The 19,025-nt window shown below is 41.2% G+C and overlaps 1 protein-coding gene across 8 annotated transcripts in view; it reads left to right on the top strand.

Annotated features, from left to right (window-relative positions):
- Positions 1-9,672, top strand: part of GPBP1 (GC-rich promoter binding protein 1) — a 55,138-nt gene extending 45,466 nt beyond the window's left edge. For 7 of the 8 annotated variants that reach the window (XM_071581289.1, XM_071581287.1, XM_071581285.1 and 4 more), the window contains 4 exons: positions 263-427; positions 2,437-2,621; positions 7,534-7,636; positions 8,735-9,671. In XM_071581289.1, the coding sequence (XP_071437390.1) occupies positions 263-427; positions 2,437-2,621; positions 7,534-7,636; positions 8,735-8,893 (612 nt within the window). In that variant the 3' untranslated portion in view covers positions 8,894-9,671. Of the gene's footprint in view, positions 1-262; positions 428-2,436; positions 2,622-7,533; positions 7,637-8,734 lie in introns of all 8 variants that reach the window. The other variant, XM_071581291.1, reaches the window with a different exon arrangement.
- The last annotated feature ends 9,353 nt before the right edge of the window (positions 9,673-19,025 follow it).

Here is a 19,025-nt window from a genome sequence, read left to right on the forward strand (position 1 = left end):
AATAAACCCCTTGCATTAGGAAGTATAACCTGATAGGCTTAAATTTCAAAGCTGCCAAGGTCCACTCTTCATTAGCAGTGCACTATAAATCTGCATCCTGAGGTTTACCTGTTAAAAGTTTATATACCGAAATACAAATCTCCCCTCTGCTTTTGACTGCAAATGTGTGCGAAACCTGAAACTATATGTGCTTTTGTTTTTCTTTCAAGGAGTTATCTAAATGAATAAAGTTCTAACATTCTTTCTCTGATTCCTACGTCAGTGTAATCGGTCAAATTCCTCATCCCCTGTGGACAGATCTGGTCAGCCTCGTTTAACAAAATTGACGAGGATGCGGGCTGATAAGAAGAGTGAATTTCTGAAGGCATTGAAACGAGAGAGAATGAAAGAGGAACATGAAGATGAGAATCATGATGTGCGGGAGAAGGTAGTTTTTGTTCATACCTATTGTAGATCCAGCCATCGTAGTTTTCAGATGAATCATAAACTACTTACTTTGTAGTAACCAGCTGTTAACTCATAGGTTTGGATCTCTAAATGAAGGAATTACATTTTGAATGATGTAAATCTTTCTTCAGTGCTGCCTAGTAGTTTCTTTTTATCTTTCTGCAGTAACTGTTAATACATGTTAATGACTTTGGTATGTGTGTCTTTAGCAACAAGAAAAAGAATAAATTAGGCTTAGTAAATTAACCTAATCATAGATTCATTTATGTTAGAAAAGAACTTTAAGGCCATTGAGTTCTACCAGTAACCCAGCCCTGCCAAGTCCACCAGTAGTGTCCCCAGGTGCCACATTTACTTGTCTTTTAGATACTGTCAGGGATGGTGACCCAGACACTTTCCTGGGCAGCCTGTTCCAATGCTTGACAGGCCTTTTGGTGAAGAAATTCTTCCTGATTCGCAGCCTGAACCTCTGCTGGCACAACTTGAGGCCATTTCTTCTTGTTCTATCGCCTGTTACTTGGGGAAAGAAGCCAATCCCCACCTTGCCACCACCTCACTTCAGGTAGTTGTAGAGAGTTATAAGGTCCCCTCTGAGCCTCCTTTTGTCCAGGCTAAACAACTCCAGCTCCCTCAGCCACTCATCATAGAACTTGTGGTCCAGACCCTTCACCAGCTTCTTTGTCATTCTCTGGACACTCCAACACCAAAATGTCTTTCATGTAATGAGGGGCCCAGACCTGGACACAGGATTTGAGGGGAGGCCTCACGAGTGCCCAGCACATGGGTCAATCCCTTCCCTGGTCCTGGTGGCCACACTATTGCTGATACAGGCCATGATGCCATTGGCCTTCTTGGCCACCTGGGCACATGGTGGCCCATGTTCAAGTGATGTTGACCAGCACACGCAGATCCTTTTCCACCAGGCAGCTTTCCAGCCACTCTTTCCCAGCCTGTAGTGTTGCCTGGGGCTGTTGTGACCTGCAGTCTGTACTTGGCACTTGACGTTGTTGAACCTCATACCACTGACCTCAGCCCATTGACCCAGCCTGTCCAGATCCCTCTGCAGAACTTTCCTACTCTCCTGCAGATCAACACTCGCACCCACCCATCTGCAAACAGAGAGTGCACCCAAGTCCCTTATCCAGATCATCAGTAAGTATTTTAAACAGGACTTGCCCCAATACTGAGCCCTGGGGACCACTACTTGGAACCTGCTGCCAGCTGCATGTAAGTCCATTCACCACCACTCTGGCCTGGTCATCTGTATAGTTCTTACCCATTTGAGTGCACATGTCCAAGCCATGGGCTGCCAGCTTCTGTTAAAGTCCAAGCAGGCAACATCCACTGCCTTTTCTTCATCTCCTAAGCAAATCACCTGGTCATGAGAGGATATCAGGTTGATCAAGGAGGACTGTGCTGGCTGGGCTTTGTCCATTTCTTGTCTTATATGTGCCACACTTATATGGCATTCACACTGATCTGCTCCATGACCTTCCCTGGTACCAAGGTCAGGCTGACAGGCCTGTGTTTCCCTGGAATCGCCTTCCAAACCCTTCTTGTAGGTGAGTGTCACATCTGCCAGGCTCCAGTCACCTGTGACCTCTCTGGTTATCCGTGACTGCTGATAAATGATAGAAAGTGGCTTCTGGCAGCAATCTCAGTACTCTTCATGTACTTCTGTAAGTATGAAGGGCAGCTTAAGCAAGCTTGAATTTTCATGTGTTTGAAACTTTACAGAAAAAGTTTGAGAAAAGCTCGGGAGTTGCTTTCGACATTATCTGATCAGTAGCATACTGTGAGATTCCTGGAGCCTGTAGGTATTGCAAACTGTAATTCGTTATGAACAGAAGTACCTCTGAGGGAGTTTGCAGTCTCTCCATTTAAACTTAATTTAATCTAAATGGAATCACTGAACTGCAGCACTTCTGGATATTTATTTGTGGATGGAATTCACTTTTAAACTTTGTAATGTAAAATTGTTTTTAACAGGATGGTGGGTCCTTTAACTTGCATAACAGCAACAGTCCTCATCATGAGACAGATATAAACCAAAACTTTGAAAATGAAATTCCACAGGAGAATGGCAATGCTTCAATTACACCTCAACAGATCATTCAGTCTTCAGCTTTCCCTCAGGCAAATGTTCTTTCAAGCTCACTTGAGGCAGAGCATAGGTATGTATTTCATTGTATAAAGTGTGTTACTTCATGGGAAGTGAGCATGTTCATAAATTCTTACTAGTTCTGAATCTAAAAACTGAGAACACATAAGATGTTTCATGAGTAATGTAAAATTTATCTTTTAGACATGTACTAGTTTAACACGGAGTATACTTTTTCCCTATTAGACTTGTGTACTAACTAAACTTGCTTTAGTTAAAATTTGTTGTATTTCTGTATTAAAAAAAAAAGCAAATTTTCATCCATCTGATTTTGGTCTAGATATGTCTAGGAGGAACAATGCATGTAATTGCCATTTATATTAATACTTTAAATCTTACATAAAATTCTACTGAGTTTGTTGTCATGATTAAAGTAATTAATTATTTCTATAGCTGACTACTTGACACTGTCAGTGATATCACAAGACAGTGCATTGGAAGGTGAGAAAGTAACTTCACAAAAAGAATTGAAACAATTCTGTTATTAAAGTAACTACACTAACGATTGATAGAGATGAGAGTGATGCTGCTGGAAAATCACAACTCAGTCTGGAGAAACTTGTCATGAGCTTTGTCAGATTCTTATGTTTTTGGCAACTACAGAATTGCAGTGATTGATGAGACAGATTTTTTTTTGTAATAGAGTCTGTGAATACATTGGACTAGAGAACTGTTCCTTTTGTAGTACCTGCAGAAGAAACTTTCATTTCCTTTTACTCCTCATGAATATGAAAAGTGAAATGACCCCTGCCTTGTGCCTTTTTTTCCACCGTTGGCTGTGGAAACAGAAATCCTTGGCTTAGTCCTGTGGATGCAGCTTCACTGGCATTAAGTGAGTCCTGTGACTGGGGTGTTATGGAGGCATAGATGGGTAGTGAGGTGGGGGAGTGATATTGTATCTCATGGAGGGGCTGGAGTGTATGGAACTTGCAGTTAGTGGTGGCATCTGGGTAGGGATTAAGAGACAAACAAAATAAGCAGATGTCATTGTGGGAGTCTGCTAAAGGCCACCCACCCAAGATGACAACACTGACTATTCTTTAAGGAACTAAGGGAGACCTCTAAATCAACTGCCCCTGTCCTAATGGGGGATTTCAGCTTGCCAGATGTTAACTGGTAATACCTTGGATGTGGGAAGACTCCAGAAGTGTTGCTTGCCATTGTAGAGAGTAAGTCTTTGTGGCCAAAGCTCAGTTACAGATGAAGCTGTCCAGTACTGTGAGGGACAATTAAAGGGGCTTTCAAAAATACGTAAATAGCAAAATGCAGACCAGAAGTAACACTGGCCCATTACTTGATGAGGATGGTCACCTCATAAACAGGTACACAGACAAAGCAGAGACCTTTAGTACTTACTTTGCCTTGGTCTTCAACACTGATGGTGGTGTTAAAGCTTGGAGGAGGATGATTGCAACAATGATAAAGTCACAGTCAAACCCAGTTGTAGGATTTGCTGCTCCAGCTGGATTGCTGTAAGTCTCTGGGGCTTGAGGGGTTGCTGAAGGAGCTGGCTAATGTCATCACAAGACCTTTCTCAATGGCTTTTAAATTGTCTTGGGAATTTTGAGAGGTCCCAGTCGACTGGAAGCTGGTGTATATTGTTCGAGTTTACAAGAAGGGCAAGAATGACCCGAGAAATTATAAGCCTGTCAGTCTAACTTTAGTGACTGGAAATTATGGTGAAGATTATTCTAGGAGTTACTGAAAAACACTTGAAAGACAGCTCAGTCATTGGACATGGCCAGGTATGACTGCCAGGGGGAAGTCCTCATCCTCCTTAACTCACTCAGTTTCCTTCTATGACATGGTAACTGACCTGGTTGATCAAGGGAAGTGAATTGATGTAATCTTTTGGGATTTCAGTAGAGTTATGGATAGTCTTTCAGTCTCTTTCTGGACAAAATGTCCAGCACACATCTGGATAAACACGTCATGCAGTAGGTGAGCAACTGGCTCATGGATTGGGCAGAGGGGGTAAATGAGGTCATATCAGGTTGGTAACTGGTCACCAGTTTCTGCGGTGCTCCATCTTAGGGCAGATTCTCTTCAGGAATGACTTGCATGCAGGATTTGAAGGTATTCAAAGTTTGCTGGCAACACTAAGCAGAGAGGAGCTACTGGCTTCCCCTAGGAAAGAGAGACCCCACAGAGGGAATCTTGACAAATCAGAGGGATAGGCAATCACCAGCTGTATGAAGTTTAACAAGGGCAAGTGCTGGATTCTGCACCTGGGATGGGGTAACCCCAGATGTACGTATGGACTGAGAAAGGAGAGGCTGGAGAGCAGTTCCACAGAAAAGGGATCTGGGGGTCCTGGTGGATGGCAAGTTGGATCTGAGTCAGCAGTGCCCTGGCAGCCAGGAGGGCCAGCTGTGTCCTGGGGGGCATCAAGGAAAGTATCGCCAGCCGATCAAGACAGTGAATTGTCCTGCTCTGCTCTGTATTGGGCCACCTCACCTTGAATATTGTGTGCAGTTTTGGGCACCACAATATAAGAAAAAGACATTTTAAGCTATTAGAGAGCATTGATAGGGAAGGCAACAAAGATGGTGAAGGGCCTTGATGGAAAGCTGTATGAGGAGTGGTTGAGCTCATTTGGTCTGTTCAGCTTGGAGAAGAGAAGACCTCACTGCAGTCTACAACTTCCTTGGGAGAGGAAGAGGAGGGGCAGGTGCTGATCTTTTCTCTGTGGTGACCAGTAACAGAACACAAGGGAATGGCCTGAAGTTTTGTCAGAGGAGGTTTAGGTTGGGTATTAGAAAAAGATTCTTCACTAAGAGGGTGGTTGGGCACTGGAACAGGCTCCCCGGGAAGTGGTCACAGCACCACACCTGACAGAGTTCAAGAAGCATTTGAACAATAGTGTCAGGCACCTGGTATGATCTTTTGGGTGTCCTGTGCAGGGCCAGGAGTTGGACCCAACGATCCTTGTGAGTCCCTTCCAGCTCAGGATATTCTGTGATTCTATGAAATGTTAGGCCACTAGAGATTTTCGGAGCGGAAAATGGGAGTCAAATCTAACTCATAATTTTTCAATTCAAATTACTTTAAATGGCCTTCATAGGATTTCTGGGCAAATGTCTTTCCTTTGTGGTGTCTCAGAGAGCCTTTGTCTCCCTCTGTCCCAGCCTGTTGGCTGTGAGCTTAGCGTGCTTGTGGACAGATGTTACAGTAAGCCTTTTTGTGGTACATTGTACTTGAAGTCACCAGCCTAACTCCCAGGATACTTTTGCATACCTAATAACATATTGGCACTTGTACAAAATGCATCTTGAGCTTCTTTCCTGGTGGACAAGTTTCCAAAATGCAGCAATCCCGTTGGCATCAAGTTTGCTAATCCAAAGTTTAATTTGTTTATATATTTCACATGTTTAATCATTCTATAAGCCTAGTGTCAATTTAAAGGTATACTGGTACTGGTAACTTTACGTAATATTGCTTATAACTTAATTAGCCATTACCCTAAATTTTACTTATGTTAGCAGAAGCTCTGTAACTATTTACTTCATTGAATGCAGTGTTAACATCTGAGCTTGCTTGCAGAAACTTTGTCTCAAGTATCACTGACTATGTTTGGCATTTTGACTGTTTTTCTGTATAGCTCAACAAAAGCATGTGTTCTCTTAGAATTCTGGATGACTTACATATTATTTCTACTGCTTCCTGACTATTTAATTGTTCCTGGCTGTTACACTGTTCAGCTTTTTCCAAATGCTAGAGAGGATGCAATTTCCACTTCTGTTATTGTCCTACTGACTTTCTTTTTAACAGATTGGTGTTTTTCTCCTTCTTCTACAAGTACAAGTTTTTGTTGTGGTTCTAACAACAGTAATTAGTTGCTTAGATAACCTACAAGTTTGCCTAATGCACATGCATTGTATTGGGACATAGAGTTCTTTGTGGGGACGATTATATTAAAGGGTATTTTTTGTGCTGATGTTTGGCTAACTGAAGTGCCTGGATGTGACATCAGCTCTGAATTTGTCTTACTTCTCTATTTTAATATATTCACTGTTCTTTAGTCCTGAGTGCCTGTTCTGGCTTATATTTTAGAAACCTCTTTATTTTTTGTGCTTTAATCTCCTTTAATGTTTAAGGTCAACAGATGCCTGATTTGCCTGAAGAATGTGCTAATCTTTTTGCCAAAAGCTTCACAGCTAACAAAGTTCATATTGTCATTGTTAAGTGTCACAGTGTTTTCACCCTCAGACAGCATCTTCATACGTAAAACCATCTTGTTCCTGCTCAGATATTGCTATCCTTATCTTGGCACTAGCTAAAACATGTTGCCTATTGCCTCTTTGGATATCTCAGTTACAAGAGGAATCTTTCTTGTTTCACTTCCTCTCATCCCAAAATTCAGTCCTAGTTGTAGTTTGTCTGTGCTGAAGTACCAACATGTGCTGATGACAGAGATTAAGGAAGCCTGGCACAGGTCTTGCTGTAAAAAAGAAATTATATGAGGCAGTTGCATCCTGAATTGGTTCCCATCAGAGGACACCACCAATACTCCTCATGGCAGCTCTGTTTTCCAGGAAAAACTGCAGATTGCCTCACTGTGAGTCTTTGTCTCTTACTGTTCTCAAGGGGATACACTGCTGATCCACTGGCAGTTTTAAGTTATGTTAAGGAAATAAATTCTCAATTTTCCACCTGACACAGATCTCTTGCCTTAGAATAAAGGTACAGTTTTCACCACATCTAGTGGTATAACAGGATCATCTGTGAGGGACCTGAGAACTCAGCTTCTGTGATTAACGTATCTTTTTGAAGGCTTTGAACCCACTTCCATGTAAGAGTTTGTCTAAGAAAAATACCAACTGATTAATCAATGCTTTTGTTAGAGGTCTTTAGAAATATATATAGACAGAGCTTGAATGAATGTGTGTAGTACATTCCTTGATGTTGTCCTTTTGAATTTAAAGGTTGCTAAAGGAGATGGGCTGGCAGGAAGACAGTGAAAATGACGAGACATGTGCCCCACTAACAGAGGATGAGATGAGGGAGTTCCAAGTCATTAGTGAACAGGTAACATTGACTTAATGTTCCATTGTTAACCTGTGGTTTATGCGAAATGCCTACCTTTCAGGAAGATCTGCAGTAATTTGGACGGTTACTGATGTTGCTCTTTTGGTATCATTTCAATACTGTGCTTTTGAAAGTAAAGTTGCTTTTAAAAACACAGGGTATGAGTGCTGATTGTAGCTAAGGCCTATTCACAGAATATCAAGGGAAGGGTAAGGAAGTGCTTCTGAGTACTTTCAGCATTGCTGGTGATCTAATTGCACAGGCTTTCCAGCTCCTGATCTTAGCCTAAGAAAAGAGAATCTTTCAAAGTTTTTATGCAGTTTTCTTGAGTACTCTCTGGTCTGCATTTTATGTGTTGGGAACCGAGAGACACTTAATTCACTTGTGACAAAGTATGAAATGTCAATCTAGAGTGAATTTTTTCTTAGTTTTTTTTTAATTCAAAGTGTTGAGTATACCTGGTGGGGTGAGTGAGTAGGACTGGAAAGGAGAATTATGTGTGGTGTTAAATCTGAACCTTTGATATTTCTGTAAGTCTAGTCACACACATACTGATGAGAGCATTTGAAAGATTAAACTCTCAAATGCTTGTCTGATTACTCACCTTCTGCATTATGTGTGGAAATGCAGTAATTCCTTTCTTGTTATAGAATCGGTTGTTTCCTTTCTCTTCAGTATCTTTGAATGTCCAATGGCATCAGGTAGACAGACTGGGTTACCCATCCCTCCTGCTGCTTCTCTTCTGGGCCCCTTCCTTATTGCAGACCATGACCTTCTTACCACAAGTGTTTGTAGCAGTGTGGGAAAGCATTGCAGAAGAGCTCATTTGGGAGGAAGGATCTCTGGGGAAAGCCCAGTGGGGAAGTGGGTGAACTCTCATTGACTGCTGGAGTTTAGCACAATTGGAGTACTTGGATACAGGTGGCTGGCCCAGAAGTAAAGGTGCTCAGGGAAGTTTTCCTTGGTGTGTGTGTACAAGAAGGTAGTGCTGTGGATACAGTGTAGCCCAGAAACAAAGATGCAGAGAATGCTGAATTGCAATAGATTGCTGTGTTTGGCTTTTTCTTTTTCTAAATATATCATGTTTTCACGTTTCAGTTACAAAAAAATGGCCTTCGGAAAAATGGCATTTTGAAAAATGGCCTCATCTGCAAGTTTAAATTTAGCCCCTGGAAAAACAGCACTTTCAAACCTGCTCTGGAGAATGAGGATTCTGAGACAAGCAGCACTGATACATCAGATGATGATGATGTGTGAAGACTTCTGTAACATCTATAGAAGCTCATTTTGTTCTCATGAAGACTGGGAATGTGTTGTCCAAAAAAAAAAACTTCTAATTTATGGAGTAACATGCCTACTAGAGGAAGAATCACGGGACTTTTCCCTGAAGAAAGCAAGGAATGTTTTGTTGGGTGTGTTGAAAATCACTATAATTTTTCTGTAAACAAATGTTGTAGAATGAGGCCTTGGGTTGACCCAGCATTGACTTTCATCACTGAAGCATTTCTGACTAGCAATGTGACAATGATACAAATCAGACATTCTCACTTAATAATAAAAGCAAAGAATTGTGTAACGTCTTGCAAAGCTTCTTGTCTTAAAATGTCTGAGAAAAAAAGGGCAACTTGACACAGTGTTTTGCTTACCAAGTAATTTCTTTTTGTACACAAAAAGGGCAATGTAGCATGTTGGCTAAAATGAGCAAAATGCACTAAAACTCTTCCTTAAGTGAGCTGTTGAGCTGTTCTACTTCCACAGATAACTGCTCTTTAGCCATTTGTAATGTCGCCGTTGTTATTAATGGCGAAATACCCGATGTTACAGTTCCAAATTTGTAGAATTAACCTTTGATTTGAAATCTTTGAGGTGTATTGCAGGACCCTTATTCTCACAGCGAAAACATTTCTTGTGGAAATACAAGCAGTCTGAGTTTTACTATTCAACATGCAGAAAAATCATTACACTGACTGGATTTGTCCACTACATGGGAAATAAACTGATATACAGAGTATTGTCTCAGTGCATACCATCATGGGTATTGTTTTTAAATCTGCTAAGTTTTGTTTGCATTTATATTGAAAGTACTTTGTCAGCAGTGGCTGCAGATCAGAATGAGGTAAAAATACTTTCATCACAGATCTTTCTTTTACACCAGCAGAAGTATATCTGTGCAATAACCACCTGTTTTGCTTACTTTATGTCAGACTTTATGATTGCACATTGAAAAAATAATATTGTATTATTCACAGTTTTATTTGGTTTGGTTTAGCTCTTAAAATATTTTCCACAGTTGTACAAACTGTGTAGCGTTAATTCATAAAAGCACAATTGCTCTCAGTGATGTCACATATGTTCATGACATAGCTGATATATATAGACATTCCCCTTCAAGATATTTTTGAATTGTACTATTTCTTATGGTAAATTACTTGCAGTTTAGAACTGTAAAGCAAAAGTATTTATAAAGTTGAGATTTTGACCATATTTCTTAGGGAAAATATTTTTTTTAATAAGGTAGCATCAATTTTAGGCCAAAGTTGGTATGTTTCTTTTTTATTATTAATTTAAATACATTATTTCTATTCAAGAGGTCAGTTTTGGTATTAGAATGGGCATGCAAATGTTGATGTAGTTAATTCTGACACAATGTGTTGAATATTTCATTTTCTAATCTAAATTTAACAAGATAAAAATGTTTCCTTTTTAAGAAGAAAATTGCCATATCAATAATGAAGTCATTCCTGCCTGCATGCCTTACGCACCTTTCTCCTTTTCCTTTCTTACATTTTTTTTACTGACTTTGACACCTTGGTGTAGTTTGTGCACTTTTTGGTTTTCACATACTATCAACAGGATCTTCTGCCTATCCTAATTATATAGTGGTATGTGAATGCACTATTTTTAATATTAAGTAAAAACTTTTTTGCCTTGGCATTTCTCAGAGTGGGATATAGACTTTTCACTCCCTCTTTATTGTTTAGTAACAAGTGTCACTTCTGTAATTAACCTTTTGGGAAGATCATATAATTATAGAAGAACTATGTTACAGTTTTATAGACTTGGGAAACTCACAAGTTGGAATTGAGAAAATTCTCTTTAGACAAAGTAGAAATACTAGTCATACCTCGTACTTCTTTTGTTTCTTTGTATCCTGAAACTGGTAATGGAAGACGTGATTATAATGAGCTGTGAGCAACGGAGGTAAGTGGAATTGGGCAGTGGTTTTGCTTTGCTTTGTAGAACGAAACACCTTTACATCTTTTGTAACTTCTTTGTAAGTATGTGGCTTCTTTTCTTGGGTCTGATTCTTTTGGATTACTTTTTTGTCCTGTACAGTGGTCTGTTGTACCAGTTCAGAGACCTGACAGAGGTCAGCATACTCCATAGCTAAAATGGTTATCTCTCTGCTCTGTTACTTCTGTTTGCCTTTCACAGAGTGTGGAAGTGGGTAAGATTTGGTATTTCCATTGAGGAATTGCATTGCCTTATATTTACTTACAGCAAAGCTGAGTAGAGAATATTTGTCCTCTGTGTCACCTAAAGAAACTCTATAGTCACTTGTTGTGGAACTCTTTTCAGGTGTTTTTATTTTCCTGGAAATTGTTACATGAAACAATGTTTGGTCTTCATACCTCACTTCTATAAAATGTATGAAAGCATTTTATTGCACTGCTCCCCTCCCTTTTGTTCAGTGCTTGATGATGTAAAGCAGATTGACATCTGATTCTCTAGTATTGAAAATGCAACTTTATCCATCTCTGACTTTGTTCCTTTCCTAGGGCAATTTTAGTATTCATTTGCTGCCTTCTGCTCTCATACGTAGACTATGGTCCATTCCCAGGGTAAATCCTCTCTTGTTTTTCTGCTTGAGCAAATGTCTGACTTAAAGGCCTAAGAAGTTGGTGAGTAACTTGCCCATGGCCATGGTAGATACTAATCAGCTTTGGATGGTAAAGAATGTCTGCTGGAACAGTTTGTCAGTGCTGGGCTGAAAGAGTTTGACTTCAGTGATGGTAATCACCAATTGCTGCATGCAGACATGGCACTGCTGTATGATTGGCAGTCACTACCATTTCTATTCCTCATCCTCACTCTATTGGCAGGGAAGGATGTGCTCCTTGTTCCCTGTTCCAACCCTCTTCAGAAGTGGAGAGAAGAGATAACATGGACTTTTCCTGTCTGCTGTTGATCTGTGATGTGCCCTCTGCCTGCTGCTGGTGTTGAGCATACCTGTGTTTATGATGGGGAGCTGGGACTGCTTTATCTAATCTAGAATGACCAGAGGCCTCTGTCACTGACTTGTGCCAGATCTTCCTCTCACTTAGGGAGGAAGAGAAGCTGGTTACCTTTCCTGAAAACAGTGTTAACCACATTAAAGGTGTCCACTGACTCTCATTGGATCCAATCAATGTTCTGAAGAAGATTTTGATGGTCATCTCAGTCTTTGAAAAATGTTACCAAATGTGAAGGAAATTGTTTTATTCACCTATTCAGTTGCCTGTGGGGGGGAAAAATTTGCTTGATTTGTGATGGAGATCTCACCTTTAGGCTTTCTTCTTTAAGGAATACCTGTTCTACAGTAAATACATTTAAACTGCTCGCTGCTAGAAACTGGAAGGAGTTTAGTAAAGGATGTGTTTGTTTTCCCATTTTCTGTTTGCTGCTAGGCAGTGGCTGAGGCAGTATAGTCAGTTGCAAGGAACTTCTGCTCTGATAAAGGATTATTTCACTTGTGCACCAAGAATTACTGGCTCATTAGGATGATAAGTCTGCTGACCAGCTGGTCAGCTTTCCTCATGCTGTAGTTTTTAGTTATCATTGAGCTGTATTGCAAACTGAATGAGGTTTATTTCATGCCCTGGATCTCTCTGCAGCCTTCCTTAGAGGTACCTGGAAATGCATTTGCTAAACCAGCACTGGCAGTGATCTGCAAGGCAATCCGGCTCTGTGTGAGGCATAAGGCAGTGTCAAAAATTCTTGTCTCAGGAGGCTTCTGCTTCCTCGGAGATTTATAAGCAGCTTCTGGGGTTTGTCTCATAGTGGGTTGCTGTCTGGAAAAGATCTTCAGACAGACTGAAGAAAACCTGGTACCTCATACCAATTTGTTGACTGCTGTTACTGAATCCAGTGCCTACCAAAGTCTGCTTCCATCACAGTTTTTTGTGCGGTCAAAATCATCTGATGGATCTGTGAGGTATCACAAGGTATATAGTGGGATGCATTTCTTAAATTCCTAGAAAGATACCTGAGAGTAAGTTTGCTATTTAGGCTTCATTCTGTATACATCTTCTTGGACATCTTCATAGTATGCAGTTTTTTACATCCCTGGCACTAGCATGAATGTTGTAGAGAAATGATATTCCATACTTGCAGGACAAGTGCTCATTTATTTCCTTTCCTATGCAGGTTAAAGTTACAGCTTTGAAATGAAAAAGTATTTTTGGCAACTGATGATTGCTGATGTCCAAACAGGTATCTGCTTAATAGACTGATGGAGCTTGGGTCAATATGGGAGAACATGAGTTCTTCTTGTGAGATGTGGGCAGATAACTCCTGCAAGAACTAAGCAAGGCACTACAGAGTTTCAGCTTGGGGAGCAAAGGAAAACAAACTCCTTCCACTCTGCCAGGAATGGTCAGATTTGAGAACTGATGCAATAAATTCTGAGTGCTTGAAAACTTGGAACAGCCTGGTGGCCTAAGCTGTCTAGTCTACCAGACTGGCTGTGTGCTGTTCTCAGTTGCATTTCTCTCAGCCTCTAGATTCTGCAACAGGCCTCTCTGCATCAGGTACCAACAGACTGCTCCTGACCAACTCTGAAACCAAACAGTATCCACAGTTGCCTTAAAGCTGTCACAGCAACATGATGTAGCTTTTCCTCCAGTCTGTTAATCAGTATAGCCAATAGTTGGTCATGATTTACAGCTCTGATTCTGCTTTTACTCAAGGATGATGGATTTGGCATGATGCCCTTCTTAGGGTTCTTTTTCCTTCTGTGTCATAGCTTGATATCTGAGAGCTTTGTGCTATTGTAATTGCACCTGCCATTGCTTCCTGCTGAAGACTGCTGAAGTGGTACCATTTTTAGCAAGTCATAGGGCATCCCTACATGAGCTCAAATGACTGCATCATAGGGAGAGTGAAAAACAATTGAACTTTGACTCATTTAGCATATATGAGCACGCACTGTGTGGCCTGTGTGTGCTCTATTACAATTTGAATCCAATACAAGGGGACATTGTGGAATTGTCAGCAATAACCCATTTCCTGTGCTTACAATTTGTACCTCTTGGTGTTACTGGTGGCCCCTGTCATGAGTATCACATTCTTTTCTACCCCAGGCCAAAGTGCCTTTCCCTCAATTTCCACGCTCACTTTTTTTTCCCCTACAACATTGCTTTATGTAGCAAGGCATATTGTTTGAAAGGAAAAGGTTGGAAATGAGCTGATCTGTGAGGTATTGACATATACTGTAAGCAGCCTGCTGAATCAAGCCACTGTTTATGCAAAGCTTCATTACCAAAAGCTGAGAAATACTTCTGTCTGCATTGGAAGGCTTTTTCAGGTAGAAGCTCAAGTATGTATGTAAATTACACAGATATTTTACTAAATCCTCACATGAACATTTATGTTTCTTCAATTTCTTTCATTGTCCATCTCCAAAGTGAGCATGCACAGATGATCTTTTTACAGAATAAATACATTTTCATGGTTGAGATGAATGAATTAGTTATTCTGAAAATACAGTTTGGAAGGATCTGAATGTTCCAGTTAACTATAAATTTGTATAATTTTTAATATTTTAAACTGCTGAAAACCAAACATGTTATTGCAGGTGAAACTGGTGATACTGGCTGTGGTTATGGTTGCATTATGCTTGCAGTGGAGTGATCTGTTTGTCTCCACTTAACTGCCACATAACTCTGTGGGACTAGTTTTCCCTGGCTAACCAAGTCACTCGAGACACAGCTATAGGGTGGCAGAGCCCAGCAGATTCATTGAAGGCAGCCACAACCCTGAAGAACTGAATGGCAAAAGAGGGAAAAGAACTTTCAGTGACAAGGATAAATGGGAGCAAATAGGCTCATAATTTTGAAAAGAAAGATCTTCAAAATGTTTCTGTTCTGATCACATAGAGTGAGAGTCTGATGTCCGTGAAGTGTTCCTCCCTGCCTCTCAGGGGCTGATATTGTCTTAGAAGATTAGAGCCAATATTTGTTGCATTTGATGATCCCAAATTAAGCCATGTCATTGTAAGAAAGTCAGCATTTGGGGTGGTTCATTTAGGGGGTTTGATGTGGTTCTGTTATTTCTTGTCCCCTTTTTTTTTTTTTATTTTTTGCTTTATGTTGAGAAAACAGAAAGCTGGTCAGGACATGCGAGGCTTAACAATGACCAAGGAAGATATTGATTTTAGTAGATGTTTCTGAAAATTTTTTTCTTAACCTTGCTAATTTATTTACTTGAAGAAAATGATCACACTCTGGGCTAACAACAAGGACAAAGGTAAGTTAATGAACTTGGTACAGGAGTACAGACACAGTTAACAGGGAGAGGAGTAGTTCTGTGTTCTGTGCACAGCATGGATGATGTTTTAAGTAGGTAAAAACAAAATATTGTGTAAGACAGGTGTCCTGCCGGGTGAATGGTATGTGCTCATGCAATTAAAGACTAACAGGTAACACATGCCTGCAAGGGCTTGAGGGTTGTATGGGCTTGTGCTTCCTGGCCTTCAGCAAGGTTCTTTAATTCTCATCTTGACTTTAATTTGCTTTGAATGTCTGTCTTGTGCCACTTAACAAAGGTGGTCCTGATGTTAGAATAGCTTCTTAATTAGAAAAATTAAGATTAGAAAAAAGCTGAATCTTCTGTAAAATCCTGAAGGGGTTTTTAGGAGCAGGCACAGTTCTGTGGGTTGTGAGGATGAGAGTGCGTCCTCCAAGTAACCTTGGAGTGTAGAAGTGCCCTCACCTAAAGGATGGATCACTGCTAGAGCAGGGGAGAGCCAGCTCTTTGAGGAGGGGAGGCTGGTATGTGACTGTTAAAAAATAAAAAGAAAACTTATACACAGCCTGGGTAAACTCATGCATTGGTCAAAACTGGGCAGCTACAGTGTAGAATAAATCTGCATTTTTTACAGATTATTTTTTTTCCTGTCTGGCCATTATTAAGACTTCAGAAAGGCAAATGGCTTCACCTTTGAATTTGTGGTAGATTTTGTGATGCAGAAACAGCAAATGAGTAGCAAAAGGACCTGTCCAAAAGCTGCTGCACTTGGCCTAAGGGAGCAGGACATAGACATGACACCATCATCCTCTAGAATTCCCTGCCTTCTTTCCCTGCATGCGCAACAGCAGGTAGCAACTGCAGGTAGAGCTGGCTTTGAGGGACGGTGAAGTTTCTAATGAAATGGTAGTAATCAAGAGTGAAGAGGACTCTGCAGAGGCTTTGCTGTCAGGGCTGGGCAGTGGAAGAGCTCAGTGTTTAGTAGAAACAGCTGGGCAAAATCAAGGATGGTCAGCTTGACTATGTTGAATTAGAGGGGCTTTGTCGGTGCTGCAGCTGTGGATCAGGACCTGGACCTGACCCACCTGGTGGGGCTGTTGCAGCACACTGAGGGAGAGCCCTGAGGGCAGCCTGTGTTGCTGCTGTGCTGTCTGCAGGAGCAATGGATACCGTGAGAGTGGGGGGGCTCAGCAGGGTTTGGGGGGCACAGAAGTATGCCTGGGGAAGCTGGAGCTCCAAGGAGTGATGGAAAACAGGGACTTACAGCTCCAGGCTGAGTTGGAGGGCTTCTTAGGGCAGCCTGTACCTGGTGCAAGCAGGTGAGTGGATGTCTGAGTGCTGTAATGGTGTTCAAACCCTGCCAAAGACTAAATGTGGACACAAGTGGAAGAAATGTGGGTGGTACAGTTCTGGCTGAGCAGTGAGTTGCTTGGTGGCGTGTGGATGGAGGATGCAGGGGAGTTGAGAAGAGGAGCCTGGTTCTGCAACTGCTTCATTGATAATTATTTTAATAAAAAAAAAGATAGAACCCATCTCTGCTATGTAACATAATTTGGGATTTACCAAATAAGTATGGACAGGCTCCATTAATGAATAAGTAGAAAGTCTCAGCAAAGAAGAAAGCTTGTTGATTACCTTTGAAATAGTGGCAATCTTGACAGAACTGCAGGGTGATAGGGGACATAGTGTTGTTGGTTTTATTGGGAGGTGAGCTGGAGGACCTGTTGTGGGGGAGATGAATGGTGAGTGGGTTGAGCCCTTGCCCCACCGGAGGTGCAGTGAGCACTGCAGTGGGTGGGAGTGTGTGTGTAAAGGTACTTCCTAACACTGTTCGGGGTAAGGGAGCCCAGCGGCTGCAATGTGCCGGCACTGTCATCCTCATGTATCAGTGTATGTAGAGACTGAGGAACAATACCTCAACAGGCGAAATCTCGTCACGAAATTTTCGAAACAATAGGCTATCCTAGACAGTTCAGTGCTGCTGAGGGCACTGGCATCCCGTAGCTACCCCTCTGCGTGTGTAATTACCTGAGCCTATCGATGGTACTTGAGCAGAAACGGTTTCTAGCGGCGGTGGTGCCTACAGGTTCCAGAAGAGGGTGCTGGAGATCTTCGGCTCGCTTTGCTCCCTGCTTCTGCTCTGCTGGGCTCTGTTGTGCTCAGATTCCATGCAATTATTATTAATCTGGATTTGTTTTTCTGATCTAGTGTAACTATGTGTTCTAGGCCTTTCTAATACTTTAATACCAACACCTAAATCAGAGACAATTGCACTGTTTGTAGAACTGCTCTGTTTTGGAACAATTTATGCCTGTACTTTGGCATAAACGCCTGAAATGGCTGTCTGCTGCTTATTAGAGTTTGGCTAGAGAAGTTCTTAAGTACAACAGCCTGCAGGTATAGATTCACTGTAAACTGAGGTGGAAAAGAGTGTTCCATCATATTTTTAGCTACAAAAACTCTGTGCATACAAGAACACATGTTTAAAGGAAAGATGGGAGCAAAATCAGTTGCTGTCTCTCTTCTGCCATGATACTCCTGTGGAGTGGAATCCCTATTTGAGGTTTGCTGGTTGCACTCACATGCTACAGTCATGCTGTCTGAAACTTTGAAGGTAGCTTTGGGGAGGACTGGTGTTTTTCAGTCAAAACTTGGCTTCTTTTTAGATGTGTCCTCAGCAGGGTTCAGTGTTAACAAATAGGGCAATATGCTTAAAAAAAAAAGGCAGTTAAGATGGACAACACAAAAAGGCTTGTTCTGATTCTGTTAATCACAAAAAGCTGACACCAGAGGACAGAAGAGACATAACTGAGACATGTTCTTTTGTATTTTCAGCTAGATTGCTTCTCTTCAGTGTTAGGACAAGATGTCTTTTTATAGTCTGCAACTTGCAGCTACCTTCAAGGAGGTTTTTTCCCCCCCTGGATTTTTATAAGAAGTTTTAATCTCTATTCTACCCTGCACTTCTGGTGATGATACATCTGTGTTGGAAATGAGCCATGAGCACTTGTAGTGAGTTTTTATGGCTTTTGAACAAATATCTTGTGATGCCGTGAATGACCCTTCCCCCCCAAAACAGGACTTTGAGCCATGTTAGCGTAGGGTAAGATAAAAAGTAAAGGTCCTTTAATAACACAGGGCCTACAGCCCACAGGAATACAGGATGACATGCATGTACCCCAGTTCTTGTTTCCATGGCTTTTATAATAAGATCCCTCCAATCATTGCTTTACACATTTCCCAGTCCAGCCCAGTCCCACCCCTGGTCCAACCCCCAGAATTGGGTCTGGGGTTGTCAAGCCCCTCTGTCTCCATCAACTCTTCTTCCTCAGGCACACAAAGGTCTCTTGGAGTTCATCCAGTTCTGGTTTTTGGGTCACTCTGACCTATGTTTATGTTTCATTCTGTAGGCCTTCTGATATCCTTCAGCTCTTTACCTTGGAAAGGAGTCTAAACAAGATTAATTAACTAAAGGAATTTGAGTTCCCTGTTCTGGGACAGGGGTAGTGATAGAAAGGCATTAAACTGTTAGAAATATTAACCCTCTAAAAATCTACAACTACTGTGTTCCTAAAATCTGCAAAATGTGAAAATCAGAACAAAAACTCTTTGGGCATCACTTGAAATCTGAGTTCCTAGCATTAAGCACCTTTACTTGAACATTTAATTACCTTATTTTTCAAAGATTGAGAACAACTTCTTCCTATTCACCAGTGGGAGTAACAGATACCATGGTTGAAAACAAGACTTCATAACTTGACTTTAGACTTCTAATTAAAAGCAAATTTATTTTAGCTATCCAGACCTAAAGGAGTTAAGAAATAACATGTATTGACATGCCAGCCTGTTTCTGGGATGTGAGGTGGTATTTTGCCTTTTACTC

This window comes from Pithys albifrons, chromosome Z, assembly GCF_047495875.1.
Source record: "Pithys albifrons albifrons isolate INPA30051 chromosome Z, PitAlb_v1, whole genome shotgun sequence".
NCBI lineage: Eukaryota > Metazoa > Chordata > Aves > Passeriformes > Thamnophilidae > Pithys > Pithys albifrons.